Consider the following 14,210-nt stretch of genomic DNA (forward strand, 5'->3'; position numbering starts at 1 on the left):
CATGCTGTTCGGATTTTACTATATAGGGTTCATGTAATAAAGAGGTAAGTGGTCTAGTTATAGGACGGCTTTCATCATCCAAAAAGCACAATGTAAAATGATTTTTGTCTTATTCTTTAAACATTAATGTTAATAAGAATGTTCACACTTTTAATGCATCAAAAAAAGATTCCAAGTGTACTCACAAAAGCTCAACTGAAACATTTAACGTAAACTCTGTCTTTTGTAAATGACTGCTGCAGAAGGAAAATGCTACTTACCAGTATGCATCTGTTCTTGGCATGTAGAGCTGCAGAGTTTCACACTGTGCATTAGATCGCCACCTGGTGTTGGGCTCAGATGATTGCATGTTGTTGTCGTCTTGGAAGAAGTCTTTGTAGTCACGAGATAGGCGACTCCTCCCTTGGACGATAGTGCGCATGGGCATCGACTCCATCCTTAGATTGTTTTTCGCCATGATGGGAAATGATAGTTAGTAGAAATAGAAAAAGGGATGTCCGTGTGTATATCTAATTAAGATAGAACTGGAACAGATACAGGTCCTGGGGAGGCGGGTGGGCGTGTGAGACTCTGCAGCTCTACATGCCAAGAACAGATGCATACTGGTATGTAGCATTTTCCGTTCGAGGCATATGAGCTGAAGATCTCACACTGTGCATTGATTGTACAGCAGTGTCTCTCCTACCGGTGGTCACCTGTATCTGTTGCAGCAGTTTGAAAAAGAGTTTTGATGACAGCTTGGCCTACTGCAGCTTGCTGCTTGGCTTGCACATCATCACAGTAGGGTTTAGTGAAGGTGGGTGTTGTAGACCATGTTGCTGCTTTGCAGATGTCTTCTAAGGCAATATTCCCCAAGAAAGCCATGGGAGGCTCCTAGTTTGCATGTGGAGTGCGCTCTAGGAGAAACGGTTAATGTACGTTTTACTTTGTGATAGCATATTTGTATACATTTTACAATCCACCTTGCAATTCCAGCTTTAGAAATGGGGTTGCCTTTATGTGGTGGAGAGAAAGCTAGAAACAGTTGCTTTGTTTTACGAAAGGATTTGGTCCTATCGATGTAATAGAGAAGAGCTATTTTTACATCTAGTGTGTGTAGAGCCTTTCTGCTACAGAGTCTGGGTTTTGAAAAAACACTTGTAACTCTACTGATTGATTTAGATGAAAAGGAGTAATTACTTTAGAAGGAATTTGGGATTAGTCCGTAGAACCACCTTGTTACAGTGTAATTGTAAAAATGGTTCTTGTATAGTGAAAGCTTGAATCTCACTAACTCTCCTAAGAGAGCTAATAGCAATAAGAAAAGCTGTTTTCCATGTAAGGAATTGCAGTTAATTTGATATTAGTGGGATTGGAGGAAAAGCGTACGCAAATCTGCCTGACCTGTTCATCCATATCGCATTGCCCTTGGACAGCGGGTGTGGCAACCTGGCGGCGAAGTTTGGGCATTTTGCGTTTTCGGCAAACAGATCTATGTCTGGATGACCCCACTTGTGAAAGAATGGTAGAAGAACTTGCAGATGTAGTTCCCATTCGTGAATCTGTTGTGTCTGTCGACTTTACAGATCAGCTATCTGATTGTGAACTCCTGGAAGGTGTTCTGCAAGCACATATCTTTTGTGGAATGGCCCATCTCCAAATGTTCTGTGCTAGCTGGGACAGTTGCAGGGAATGTGTGCCTCCTTGTTTTTGAATATAGTACATGGCTGTCATGTTGTCCGTCCTGATCAAGACAGTTTTGTTCTGTACATGTACTTGGAAGGATTTTAGTGCTAGGAATATTGCTAGCAGCTCTAGGTGATTGATGTGAAGCACCTCTTTTTGAGCGGTCCATTTTCCCTGAGTTGTATGGTGGAGCAGATGGGCTCCACATCCTGTGAGGGGTGCGTCTGTTGTCAGTACTATCTGTGGCACAGGTTCGAGGAACGGCCGCCCTCTGGACAGGTTTTTGGTGTTCCACCACTGCAGAGAGCGATGTGTGCGGCTGTCCAACAACACCATGTCTGTAAGTTGTCCTTGAGCCTGATTCCACTGATGTGCTAGACATTCCTGGAATGGGCGCATTTGCAGTCTTGCATATGGTACAATAAAAATGCAAGATGCCATCATGCCTATTAGTTGCATGAACACTCTGGCTGGGAGAGAGTGTTGGTTTTGAAACTTTGTGACTAAGGCTTGAATGCTCTGTATCCTGGCTGGACTGGGATAAGTTAGAGCTGTATCTGTGTTTATGGTAGCCCCTAGGTATTGATGTACATGAGAGGGCTAGAGATGTGACTTGGTGTAGTTGATTGTGAACCCCAAGTCGTGCAGTGTTTGAATTGCTTGAGATGTGTGTTGGACACACTGATTGAATGACTTGGCTTTTATGAGCCAATCGTCTAAGTATAGGAAGACGTGGATATGGTGTCTTCTGAGATATGCTGCTACTACTGCTAGGCACTTCGTAAACACTTGTGGTGCAGTTGTGACCCCGAATGGAAGGACTTTGAATTGATAGTGTTGTCCTTCTAGTACAAATCTGAGATACTTCCTGTGAGAAGGATGTATGGGAATGTGGAAGTAGGCGTCCTTGAGGTCTAGAGTGGTTAGGAAATCGCCTTGTTGCAACAATGGGAGCACTTGTTGTAAAGTGATCATGTGAAAAGGATCTGACTGTGTATGCATATTGAGAGGCTTTAGGTCTAGAATTGGGCTCAGTGTTCCATCCTTTTTGGGCATTAGGAAATAGAGTGAGTAAACCCCTGTTCCTTGATGTTGCAATGGAACTAGCTCTATTGCATCTTTTTGCACTAATGAGAGAACCTCTTGTTGGAACAGCGTTAGATGTTCAGTGGACATTGGACGCTGTTGGGTGGTATATGTGGAGGGGTAGACGTAAGCTCTGGACAGTAACCATCCGGTATATTTTGTCTTACCCACTTGTCTGTTGTGATGGAATTCCAGACAGGTAGGAACTGTGTTAGTCTGCCCCCTACAGGAGTGGAATGTTGTTGGGGAAGCAGAAGGAAGTCACTGTTTTGTGTTGGGAGAGGTTCGATTATTGTTAATTCCTCTACCTCTTCCCTTGTTGTTGTTGCCTCTGTAGCCTCCTCTAAAGTATCCTCTATTGGAGGATGTTTGTGTATTTGTTTTAAAGGAGGCTGAATTGTCTGCTCCAGCTTGTTTGGAGCCTCCTCTGTAAAAGGAGCGACGAAAGGAGCCTCGTGCCTGGGTGGACTGCAGAGCTCCCATAGACTTTGCTGTGTCCGTGTCTTTCTTCATTTTTTTCAAGTGCTGTGTCTACCTCTGTACCAAACAATTGTTGTTGGTTGAATGGTTGATTTAAGATAGTAGTTTGCACTTCTTGCTTAAATCCTGAAATGCGTAGCCACGCGTGACGTCTAAGGAGGACACTGGTGTTTATTGCTCTGGATGCAGAGTCTGCTACATCAAGTGCGCATTTAATGGTGGCATTTGATATAAGCTTACCCTCTTGTATGAGGTCATTTGCTTGTGCCTTATATTGGTCAGGTAGATGTTGTAAGAGCTTCTCTAACTGATCATAGTGAGCCCTGTCGTATCTTGCAAGGAGGGCATGTGTGTTAGCGATGCGCCATGTATTGCTAGCTTGGGCAGCTATTCTTTTCCCTGAAGCGTCTATTATTTTTGATTCTTTATCAGGAGGTGGTGCTTCACCTGATGTTTGGGAATTTGCTCTTTTCCTAGCGTTTAAAACTACTAGGGAGTCTAAGGGTAGCTGTCCTTTAATGTAGGCAGGGTCCCCAGGAGCCGCTCTGTATGTTTTCTCTATCCTTGGGTTTATGATTCTAGCTTGTGCAGGATCTTTAAACACTTCTGGTGCATGCTTATTAATCATTGGCAGTAATTGCACAGATTTTTGGGAGTGTTCAAAAGTGTCTAATAAAAAATCTTCCTCTGCCTCATCTGAATGCATGGTGACATTGTGATAGATGGCAGCCCTATTAATTAAGTGTCCAAACCCAATATTGTCTTCTGGAGGAGAAGGTTTAGATGGATATGTATGTGGGTCAGGAATATCTAGTACATCATTTGGGTTTGGATACTCACAGTCTGGTGAACCTGTTGGGTAGAGAAAAGGGTCATCTGGGTCTCTCCCTCCCCCCATGCTATACTCCTCATCAACATCCTGAGGAGGTGTATGTGGTGGAGAATGAGGAGGAGAATTGTGAGGTGAAATGTTTAAAGGAAGAGAAGGAGATACAGGAGAAGAAGGGTGCATAGGAGATGTGGCAGAGTCCTTCTTGACAGGCACTGGAGGTGTAGGTGCTGTATCTGACTTCCTGTTCCTGTGTGGTGTAGTGGAAACATGTCCTGTTTCTGGATCAATGTAGATCCTTTTTTGTAAAGGATCTGGTTGGGAAAGCTCCTCTTCTTGAGGCACAGCCTTCTGCGCCGATTTTTTCGGTTCCGAACCTGTTTGTTGCTTGTCTTTAGCCTTAGGAGCTGATGTTGAGTCTTTGACGTAGATTTCGGCACAAGAGATATTGTTTTTGGAGCCGAAGCCTGTTTTGTGGACTTGGAAGCATCGGAAGCAGGCTTTGTCTGTTTCGGCATCGAGGGTATCGGCTTCGGAGTGGAAGCTGTTTTCGGGGCATCGGAAACCGGCGTGGTTGTTTTTGGAGCCGCTTTGTCTCTCGGAGTCGATGGCTTCGGAGTGTCTTTCGGAACCGGGACTTTTTTGTTTCGGTGCCAAGGGAGCAGGTGGTATCGGCACATCCGGTTTGCTCGGTATGGAGCTACCGGAAGGCTTCATTATTTTCTTCGGAGCCAGGCTCTCGATGGCGGGGCTTTCGAAGTGTTTTTTCGGTCTCAACTGGGACCCGCAGGCGGAGTGTTGACCTTTGCCTTCGATTTTGGTGTTTGGGCTGGGGTAGGGGCAGTGGTACTCACGCGTTGCCCCGAAGGAATGGAGTCATCATAGTCATCTGCCTCGGATACGATCTGGAGTTCATCGGAATCTTCTTCTGGGACACATGGACCTTTGTCAAAGATATCCACCGGTTCCGGAGCTGATCTCTGCATATCGCGTCGACTGGCCCTCCGATCTCGAATGGTCTTTTTCGATCGAAAGGATGCACAGGCTGTGCAGCTGGGTTCGTCGTTTTTTGGCGATAAGCACAGGTTACAGACCTCATGATGGTCACTGTGTGAAAATTTTTCTTCACACTCAGGGCATCTTTTGAATGCCGTCCTTTCCATGAGGTGTAGGCCTCACGGGGTGGGTCGGCCCAACGGCCCGTGTCGAAGAGTGGAATCGAGCTGATGAAGTTGAGTCAATGTTTATCGGTATTGAAAGTGGTTGGTTGAAGTTTGAAGAAAATTTTGCGCGTCAAATTACTTGAAAAGTAGATTTCGAACCAAAGCAGAGAAGTTTCATCCGAACCCAGTGGCGGAAAAAAACAATCTATGGATGGAGTCGATGCCCATGCGCACTATCGTCCAAGGGAAGAGTCACCTATCTCGTGACTACATCTTCCAAGACGACAACAACATGCAATCATCCGAGCCCAACACCAAGTGGCGATCTAATGCACAGTGTGAGATTTGCAGCTCATATGCCTGGAACATATAACTTCATTTTTTTCACCAATTTTTATTGATTCTCAACACAATACATAATCATGTCATATACATATAGATACAAGAGACTAAATCATGTCCATTGTTCCCATAGAGGGCCGAAACGTTACATGACGACAAATATCGACCAACAGGAGGTCTTGGTTCTGAGTTAAAACAAGTTAATAAACAATACAAAACTTTCAGGTCATAACAGCTGCACATTCAGTAGGAGTAATTAAGGAGTAGTGAATATGCGGGCTGGCCCCCAAGAACTAACTCCCCGTCTACGCAAGCTTTTGTGGTATAGCGAAGCAATGCATATAGTACATCAGACGGTGTGTCTCATATGTTACAAATTGCGAGGGGAGGCTCAATTCAGTGAGAGGACAAACTAGTAAGTAGGGCAGGGCGTCATGAATGCCAGGATGGGTAACCAGCCTACTAAGGATTCACTCTGTCCATGAGGGCCTCCAGAAGTTCATGTAGTTCTTGTAGCAGCGCGTCCCATTCCATTGCTATGGGAACCTTGAGAAGGCCGTGGGCCTCCTCTCGCGTCAGGGCCACTAATTCAGCCTTGCCCGATTTGCAAGACGCTTCTCACCAATACTGTACACCTGGCAGTGTCTTGGCTTTCCAGTACATAGCAATGCATCTATGGATTATGAGCAGCGCAAGATCTAAAAAGCTACTGTTGCACTCCCTGACACCTTGTGTTAGAAGAGACCCAAGAGGCCACCCTTCATGCACAGCTCTGTGCAGCCCGTAATTTCAGTCAGCACGTCAGTTACCTCAAGGCGTAGCGCTGCTACCACCAGGCAGCTTCAAAACATGTGGGCCATGTCGGCCTCTTGCGCTCTGCATTTGGGGCAGCAGGAGGCGGAACTGAAAGCCCTGTGTAGTCGTGCTGGTGTGAGGCCCACACTAAGCAGGATACTATGTGGGATATATTAAAATTTAGCGTTACAGGAGAGTTTGCGCAAGTACGCTAAAGTCCTATCCCACTCCTTTTGCATAAGGTCACATACAAAGTAGCACTACCACTTCTGCCTAGTGGACGGCAGAGCTCATGCAGTGTGTATGCTAGGGCCTAGTGAACAACGTGATCAGTCTACAGCCAATGCCTATGGTGTGGAGGTGTGGACTAAGGGGAACAGTTCCAGATCTGTGTCAGTTGCCTGGCAGAGTCGCTGCAGTTCGGCCGCTAGAGTGTTATATGCCAGGAAGTAGCCCATAGGTAAATTATAGACTGCCTGCAACTGCGCGAAGGGTATGAGCACAGTGTTTTGGACTAGGGCATCGAGGGAGATCAACCCCAGCAGTTTCCCATGTATCAAGACCCTCCCTTACAATCAAGTCCCTGAAGGGGCAGACAGAGCTAATACGGAACTCTGGCGTGTAAGATGTGAAGGCTGGTATCAGTTGCAGACTCCAGTGGTAGCTGGTGTGCGCTATGTGGAGGATGTTGTTGGACTGCCTAGGGGCTTTACGCTGCAGTAGGAATATCTCTTGCACTATGCACTGTGCTCGGTCCGGTGTGGGACATCCTTGGTCTTCTAGAAGTCGTCCCGCTAGCCATCGATATGGCCATTGCGATTGCGCCGTCAGATAATAGTGCTCAAAGTTAGGGGCACCTTTTTCCATTGAAATAAAGTTTAGGAGAAAGCTCCCCAGCATGCTATGCCGTGTGTAGAAAGTGGAATGGGGTACGTGCACAGGGGGGTTGTGAAATATTATAGTAGGAGCATCACTGTTTTGGATAGGGATACTCAACCTTGAACAGTGAACGGGAGCATGCTCCAGAACATAAGTTGATGGCGCAGGCAGGCAATGGCTCTGGTAAGATTGCCATCAATGACGTCCTGCTTGGTAGGATAGATGTGGATACCTAAGTATCAGAAAGTGAATGGTTCCCATCGTAGCGGATGTGTATTCACTGTCAGGAGCTGCAGTGGGCAGGCTGGGCTAAAGGGAAACAGACACGACTTAGCTGAGTTAAGTCCCAAACCTGATGCTGCGCGGAACTCCTCTAGGATATCCCCAGTCTCTGCTATTCCGTGCCATATGTCTCGAATATAGAAAAGCACGTAGTCCGCGTAAAGTGAGAGAGTAATATAACTTCATAGTGGTTGTTTTCTTAAGTGTGCTTTAGCCTACCTCAAATGCAGCTCTGATTAATTCCTGTTCTGTTTATTTCATAACAAATTAGATAAGGCACTGAAGAAGTCAATATGTAGGTAAAATCTGGACTCTATTTGGGCATATATCATCACTAACTAACACAAACTGGAGCAAGATTTCTCTAAATTTGAATTATAGAACAATTTTAAAATTTATGATCAGTGGCTAATTGTTCCAGCTTTTTGAGGTTTCAGGTGGTGTTGACATCTACTAAAACAGAAAGAAGTGTTGCAAAGTCTTTCACAAATAACTATAGATCATAAACATCAGACTAGCCTTACCGCTTCCGATCACTAAGTGGAGAAGTGTGGCTCACTGGTTAGAGGCGGCAGACCTGTAAGCAGAGAACGGCCCGGGACCAGGGTTCGATTCCCGACGCGGCAGGGTCGTGGACCAGGGTCAGCGGACTCGATAATTCTCGCCTCGGTGCCTACTCTAGTCAGAAACCACACTCGGCAACTCTGGGCATCAGCTTGCCTCATCTTCACAACGGCCCCCCCAGACCGCCGGGGATGCTTGGTCGCACCTTAGAGATACCCATCAGGGACCATCTCTCAGGGTGAGCCAGGACGGGTTCCCCAGCGGTCGAAGCGTGGAGATACTCCTCCGGGAGTCGATTCCTAGCGCTATATAAACCCGCAATTAAATTAAATTAAATTCAATTAAGAACGACTTACCCCATTTCAATGACAGTTCTAAACTTGAACAGGGACCTGGAATTTCTCCAAGGGCTTCAAGTGAAGCGTTTCGTATGCTATAGCTGTCCAACATACCATCCACAACATAAAAATTTACCACAGTTTTGGTAGCAGTTAACACACTCACCTGAACTTTGTTTCGCACCAGGGGTGCCACCAGGGTCTAACTTAGATTTCTTCTTTTTAGAAGAGTCAGAGGATGAAGGAGCAGGGCGCTTTTCTACAGCTGGAGTGGTGAGTGCTCTTTTCTTAAAAAGCTCTCGGTCTTTTAGCAGTGCTGGATCCATATTTCTGCTGAGTTAACAGAACAAAAATAATGAGAAGACTGTATGGAAAGTAATGGAAATGTGAACAAAACATGCCCACCAATAATAAATATTTAATCAATGTTCAACTAGAATAGTGAAAATGTAACATTTAATAAATGTCTATTGTACACAATGAAGTCAGCCAACTTTGCTGTCTGCCTACAGTTCAAGAACAATTTTAGAAAATGCATCTGAGACAGAACACAGCAAATAAATTTTCTGTAAGTTTACAGTCCTAGACTAGCACAGAATGGGGCCGCACAAGTTCACTCTGATTCCATCTGTTAACCAGGACTTCCTGCATCAAACTGTAGCACCTTGGTGGAGAAGGAAGAGATGGAAAACCCACTTGAGGCCTGTTCTCAATAAGACCTAGCAGAGAAGTGGACACAAATAGAATCCCTGCAGCCCCTTTTGTTCATATTCCAGCCAGAACCTTGATTATCATTGGGAACGGGGGTAGGAGAAGCCTAAAGAATAAGCTATGGATAAAGTCAAGAAAGAGCATTTATCCTCCAAGCCCACTCCACCTGTGACCTCGCACAGAATAGAGGAGTGACAGAAGTTCCTTGGCGGTGATAGGTAAAAGGTTTCAATTCCAGCAGGGCAGGCTCAGCCCTCTAGTCTTCCAAAGGTCAAATTGAGTACCATGAACCGGTGACAGAAACATCCCTAAACCAGAGAGGTTTCTCAGTCATTTTTCACATCTAGAATGGTGTCAAACCCTGTTAATTTCCTCCACCAGAAACAGAAAGGAGTAGACCTCCAAATCCTGCTCTTCCACAGAAACAGGGTCACAGCTTTTTCAGTAGCAAAGACAAAATGCCACCCCATTGCCGCTGTTAACGAAAAAAAATAGAGAGGAGTCTGGGATCTCAAGACGGAATTGTATACAATAACATAACCCTGCTGAATGATGGTCAAACTCTACTGAAGTGACATCTGTTTCCTGGTTGGACAAAAAGGCTTAGCTATGTCACAAACACGAGAGTCCTGGGATCACCACGCAACCTAGTTCAGAACGGATTGTGGTGACCTGCTGAATAAAGGTATTGTATTCAATTTCTTCCCAGAATGCAAAGGCTGAAAACACTATGACAGGAAAACTTTGACGACTGTCCATTGACTACAGTTCGGGACCCTATGCCATTACCATATGTCCTGCTATTCCACTCTCGGTTTTCCAAGCGAGAATGAGTCTCCCTCTCTCTCTTCCAGCTACCCTTCCCCTTCAACACACGATGCCATGAGCAGGCCCTGCATGGGAAGAAGGAGGGATTAACCTGGATATCCTTTACTAGCATCTACAAAGGTTATGACATTCACTCTCAATCACCAGTGCGGGAGGAGCCGGAACCCTCTCGATTGAAGGACAACAAATGCTTTCTATCCTTAAAGGCTTTAGAGACCATTTGTTCAAGCTGGTCCACAAAGAACTTAGTACCTCCAAAAGGTCATCTTAAAAACACTGCCTTCCAGTCTCTCATCATGAGAGCAAGTAATGAAATTATAGAAGCAACCAATAGACTCTCAGTGAAACCTGGGTAACTGTACGTCTTTAGCAACAATGTCCACTGAAGAAAACAATAAAGAAAATAATAATAATAATAATAATAATAATAATAAAGTGATGCACTGAATATAATCACTAATCAATAAATAACATTAAATAGGAAAAGCAGTTAATAACGGACCTTGACACTGAATCAAGTTGAGACATAGCTTATGTTTCAATGAGTAACGTTATAGACACAAAAAACATTTAAATGATGATGATGGGCATGCTAAGTGAAAAAAGTGAACATACAGTGCTAATGGTGACGTAGAGCCAAAATATGATTAAAAAAAACAAAGGCCATAATTGACAATTTATAAACAAAAATCATAGTAAGAGTGATTCAATGGTTAAAACCAGAGAGTTCAAAGGCTATACTAGTAATTAAAGATGGCACCTCAAACTGGAAATGAATAGAAGGATCGCCACCAGGACGAAGAATGAACGGAGGAGAAGTAAAGGTACCTATGCAACTGAAACATTTTAAAACAATTAGTTAGGCGTGGCCAAGATGGCGGGCTGAGTAGTCGCACTCCCGGTGAGCTCCGCCATCCCTGGACCCTAAGCCTGCTGTACATGCGCTAATCCTCCCCCCGGGACGCTGCATTGCACAGAGCGGGGGCCCGCTGCACTGGAGGAGCATCTGGGAGATCACCGGACCCCCCCTTGGGGCACTGGGCGGACGCCGGACGGGGCGCCGTTGCGGAGAGCGAGCGAGGCCCAGCATGCGGCCTGGTGAAGAAACGGGCCCTGCCCAGCCATAGACGTCGGCCGGGTGATTGCTGCAGCGTCGCTGACCCTGCCCGCTTGTCCTGGCTTCTTGGGCCTCTCCTTGCAGCAGGGGCCGGGGGCCTGGGCTCCAGGACCGGGAGCCATAGAGACTCCGACGCCGGGCCGGCGTCGGACATCACGCGAGGCCGGGGATTGGGCCTGGTCATAGGCCTCGACCACTTTGACGGCCCCTAGGCGGGTCGAGGAGCACTGTGGGCCCTGCCTACCGGACCCGGACGGACCTGCCTGGTATTGCGACACCCCGTCGGGGCGTGGACTGGCTGGTGCAGGGGTACAGAAAGAGAGGTGCCGGACCTGGGGCCTCCTGCTACGCGAGGCCGTGGCTTCGGCCTGCGCTCCAGCCTCAGAGACGCTGCACAGCAGTGGCCCCCCCGGCCCCCCGGTAGACATTGCAGAGCGCGGAGCGGCGCTTCTGGGCGGAAGCGGAACCCTGTGGTGAGTCGGGCAGTTGGGGAACAACGGAGAAGACTGTGGCAGCCATCGCCCCTCGAGGCCACCGGGGACCGGGAGTTGGGCTTCTGTGTTTCTGCCCGCCTTTGCGCTTGGCCACCGGGGTAGAACTGGGACAGGCCCCTTCGTCAAGGGGATCCCTGGTGGCATTCTGGGCCTGACCGTGGGAGACGGGAAGAACCGCCCGGACACTACTGCAACCCCCACGTGGCCCCTGAGGGTCTGCTGTGGCCTAGCTTGCAGGGCGATCCCTCGGTGCCGTGAGCGACGCCGAGCCCGAGGCCGCGAGGCTTGTGCAGTGAGAGAGGAGAGCAGAGCAGGGCGGATTGGTGCTGGAGGCCCGGGAGGGTGGTCTATCGCCGAGGAAGCGGACCGGTGGTGGGAGTCCGGCAGCGTGCTTCCGAAGTTGCACCTGGGATTGGGCTGTTGGATTTTCCGGAGAGCACCTCGAGAGCCGGCATGTCGAACAACAAGGGGTCCCGGAAGGGGGACCGCACACTGCCAGAGATGCTGAACCGGAGCACTGCAAGACAGGACCGAGGTCACCCATCCCCACCCCACTCGAGCGGTGCCCAAGGAGCGAGTGGGGGAGAACCCCCAGTTACGAGGTCCTTCCTAGAGTCCCTCTTCAGCTCATTGAGGGACGATTTTCAGACGCTTAAGCAGGAGGTCGCAGGTGAGGTCCGTGAGATACGGAGGGAGGTGGACGGTCTCGGTGACAGAGTGTCCACGGTGGAAGAAGCAGGCCACGCTAGGGACGAAGAAATCACACAGTTGCAACAGGAGGTCGTCTGACTCCGGGAACAGCACCTTGACCTGCAGGCGCACACAGAGGACCTTGAGAATCGCTCCAGGAGAAACAACATCCGCGTCCGGGGCGTGCCGTCCCGGGAAGAGGGGGAAGATGTGGCAACCTACCTCGGGGAGCTGTTCAGAGAGGTGCTGGGGGAACCGGCTGACTTTGCCATTCGGATTGACAGGGCGCACAGGGTAGGTCTGAAACGCCGGAATTCAGCGCCTCCTCCTGACATCTTGGCTTTTCTGCCAGACTATCCTTGAAGGAGCGGATACTGAGGGAAGCCCGGAGGAGACCCTCCCTGGAATTCAGAGGCCACCGGATAGCTCTCTATCAAGATCTGGCCGCATCTACTCTGCAAAAACGCAAAGCTTTTAAAATTGCGACTGACTTTCTCAGGGAACATGGCACTCAATATTCCTGGGGACATCCCTTCCGGCTCATTTTCAGGTGGAACGGAACCTTGCACCAGTTGCGTTCTCTTCAGGACACGTGTGGAGTGCTGGGGATCACAGCCACTGAGGACGGAGCTCACACACCGCACCGGAGCCGTATTACTAGAGACGGTTGGCAGACAGTCCCCGGCCAGCGATCATCTGCTTCCTTGTCGCGGCCGGACTCTCCTATGGCCCGAGCGGAGTCGGATGCAGCAGTACAGGATGGAACTGGAGCTGATACTGCAACTGGGGTGGCGCTGACAGCATAAGTGAACTCCGGGGGGAGATCGACATCGCTGTGATGGAGCTGCAGGTTTGAGGGTCTGGGGGGGTGGGGGGAATGGGGGTGCGAGGTGGCTGGACGTCCACTTTTTCTGACTTTCCACGGGCTTGTCCGATAAGGACCGGACTGGGACAATGGGTCTACAAGTTTTTGGGGGGGTAGAGAGGGGGGTGTTTCAAGTTGTTGATCCGGTCCCAGTTACGGGAGGGGGCTGGCTGCGAGAGGGTGGGTGGGGAGGACGGGGGACAGTTGAGGGGGGCAAGGGGAGTTGGGGAACAGAGTGGGGGATGGGGTCTGGGGGTTTGGGATGGGGAGGGAGGGTCGTCCAGTGCACGCGGGGGTTCCTGGTCATTTTGACTTTGTCTGTGCTTTTTGATCTGCTTCTGATTGGATATGGCTTCAACGGGGCGATCTGCCTCTCTGCTTGGCATGGATGTTGGGGAGAGGAGGGGGGGGTTATCGGAAGTTTCTTGAGGGCAGTGAGCTGCTGGTTAGGTGGCCTGCTTTATGGTTTGCCTGGTGCGGTCTGCTTTTTGTGTCAATATTCTATGCATGGTACTCTGCTGCACCATGGGCTGACTGACGCTCTTGTCCTCCTGTCTTTGCGGTGGGTCCTTGTTGCTTTCTACTACAACACCACTCATGCCTCCAACCACTTGTAAGGTAGTGACCCTGAATGTCCGGGGTCTGAATAATCCCGTGAAGAGGCGGGCCGTCCTTTCACTTTTAGAGAACACACAGGCAGATATCTGTCTCCTCCAGGAGACGCACCTACTGTCACGGGACACTCATAGACTCCGCTCACACAAGTTCCCCTCACAATTCTTTTCCTCATGCACCACTAAAACAGCTGGGGTGGCGATTCTGGTGGCGCGGCGTTTCCGGGGGGAGGTTCTCCACAAATTTGCTGAACAGATGGGTAGGGTGCTGGCTTATCGATTTCGAATTGGAGGTCTCTTCTTCACGATAGGGTCCCTCTATAGTCCTAATGACCGTCAGGACCGCTTTCTTCAGGCGGCGATCGAGGAGGTCACATCTTCCCAGGATAGACATGTCATACTCGGGGGAGACTACAATATTGTCTTCGACTCTGCGCTGGATAGGTCGGCGCAACGCTCCCCTCAGGT

The 14,210-nt window shown here is 48.6% G+C and overlaps 1 protein-coding gene across 4 annotated transcripts in view; it reads right to left on the reverse strand.

The window, feature by feature from the left end:
- Positions 1-14,210, reverse strand: part of GTF2E2 (general transcription factor IIE subunit 2) — a 297,176-nt gene that overhangs the window by 242,084 nt on the left and 40,882 nt on the right. The window contains exons 2-3 of one of the 4 annotated variants that reach the window (XM_078676501.1): positions 9,924-10,027; positions 8,590-8,756 (exon numbers count right to left, since the gene is read on the reverse strand). In XM_078676501.1, coding sequence (XP_078532627.1) covers positions 8,590-8,749 — 160 coding nt within the window. In that variant the 5' untranslated portion in view covers positions 8,750-8,756; positions 9,924-10,027. The remainder of the gene's footprint in view (positions 1-8,589; positions 8,757-9,923; positions 10,028-14,210) is intronic. The other 3 variants (XM_078676502.1, XM_078676499.1, XM_078676500.1) reach the window with 3 other exon arrangements.

This window comes from Lissotriton helveticus, chromosome 2_1 (assembly GCF_964261635.1).
Source record: "Lissotriton helveticus chromosome 2_1, aLisHel1.1, whole genome shotgun sequence".
In the NCBI taxonomy this organism is placed as follows: domain Eukaryota; kingdom Metazoa; phylum Chordata; class Amphibia; order Caudata; family Salamandridae; genus Lissotriton; species Lissotriton helveticus.